Genomic DNA, 1,794 nt, shown 5'->3' on the forward strand with positions numbered 1-1,794 from the left:
TGGGTTCTCATCCCCAACTCAGAAGTACAGCCAGTCGTTGTTGATGGCGTCGGGTAACGGTATTCCCGGTATGTACGATCATGCCATGAGATTGGCCAATACCAGCTCGAAGCACTCGGTTAAATTGGTTTGGGTGATCAGAAGTTACAAGCCTCTTTCTTGGATGTACGAAGAGATGAAGAAGTTGGGTGACACCAAGGTTGAGACCATTATGTACGTCACCAGACCAGATGATTCTTTAGATTACACTAATGAGACTAATGCGTCAGACTCGGAAAACAAGTCTGGTGAAGGCAAGGATGAGGCAAATGAGAAGTCATGCTTGAGCAGGGTGCAAAGGTTACAGAAGGGTTTGCCACACATAGAGTTTAAGGAGGGCAGACCAGACATTGATTGTGTCATCAAGGAGGAATTCACGCAAGCTGGGGGTAGTGTTGCGGTTGTCGCTTGTGGTCACGATAGCATGGTTGATGCAATCAGATATGCGGTTGTGCACAACTTAGATGCCACTTCTCATCGTGTCGATTACTTTGAGGAATTGCAAGTTTGGGCATAAGCTGAACGTTAGAGTTATATATTTATAAAGTTTATTTATTTAATCAATTGCATAGAATTTTTGACGCTTTCAGAGACAGCCCTGGTTTTCTTTTTCTGCATACGGAGGTATCGGGGTGCGGCGAGGGTCCAGGCTGTGAATTTATCTAGGCAGGACTTCCGAACTGGCTATATTATATCTTAATTCGAGCATCCTTCAAAGCTAAATATTTTTTCCAGATTCATCATGCTTTGTGGTGCCGCTGATCGAATAGTGGATTATAGGAGAAAGTGTGTGTTTCCATTGGAAAAGGTACGGATGCATGCAAAATTTTTGCAGATTTTGTAGGCACTGACTCCGTGAGTCACGCGGTTATAAAACAATGCTACTTGGTGATCAAAAATAAATGAGACCTGAAAAACATTTACTTATGTTAAAAGCTTGTTTCTGGGCAAACAAGCATTTCTAAACCCAAGTTACGTGATGTGCGTTTGCATGCATAGACATCAGTGCATAAGGGATGTAGTTACGAGAGGTTCAAACTGGAAACTAGAATTCATTCCTCTTACGTATATAAATTCTCAAGAATTTCCACTGACCACCTCCTGTGCTTGTGTTAGATAATATGCCTATTCCTTTACCTATGATCTCTGCAAACCAAGGGCTTTGAAGCATGTAACAGTCTGCCCAATAGGCCATGCTTCTTGTATTCAGTCATTTCGCACGGAATATTTAAGAACCGATAGCCATGGTGCTCAAACTCCAGCTATAGACCAATATTTATACCTTGCTTTATTCCGTGGCCAGGTGGATGAAATAGTTCTAGACCAGACCTTCGATGGTTGGTTTAGATACACCCCAAACTTCGGGATGCCCTTAACATATCTAGTACAGGCGAAAGCTGGGTCCCTACCACCTCTAGCCTGAATCCGAAACCAACCAACCACCAGTCTCTTGTGTAGCTCTTTAACTGTTCCCCACTTTCCAACACGCGGTAATTCTGTCCATGAATATTTATTGCTGATGCTGGCGGAAATTCAAAGCTTGCACCAATTGGTGTGCGGCGGACTACAGATTTGGCATGCCGCAGCCAAATAAGCTTTTTTTTCGCGATCAAGACTCCAGGAAATCTGCTTTAGCCGCACAGCGTGAGCAAAAATGAGCAAATATTATCCAGATTCGGTATAAACCAGTGCATGCAAACTAAAAATTCGAATATGATTTAATATCCCACGGATGGATCTGCCTGCTATAAAATA

General features: G+C 42.9%; 1 protein-coding gene across 1 annotated transcript in view; it reads left to right on the forward strand.

The window, feature by feature from the left end:
• Positions 1–556, forward strand: part of BABINDRAFT_42497 (ferric reductase family protein) — a gene marked incomplete at both ends in the record, with an annotated part of 4,531 nt that extends 3,975 nt beyond the window's left edge. Inside the window, one exon of the mRNA XM_019132074.1 lies at positions 23–556. Coding sequence (XP_018982329.1) covers positions 23–556 — 534 coding nt within the window. The remainder of the gene's footprint in view (positions 1–22) is intronic.
• Between the last annotated feature and the right edge of the window lie 1,238 nt (positions 557–1,794).

Source organism: Babjeviella inositovora (assembly GCF_001661335.1).
Source record: "Babjeviella inositovora NRRL Y-12698 unplaced genomic scaffold BABINscaffold_19, whole genome shotgun sequence".
NCBI classification, from domain to species: Eukaryota; Fungi; Ascomycota; class Pichiomycetes; order Serinales; genus Babjeviella; species Babjeviella inositovora.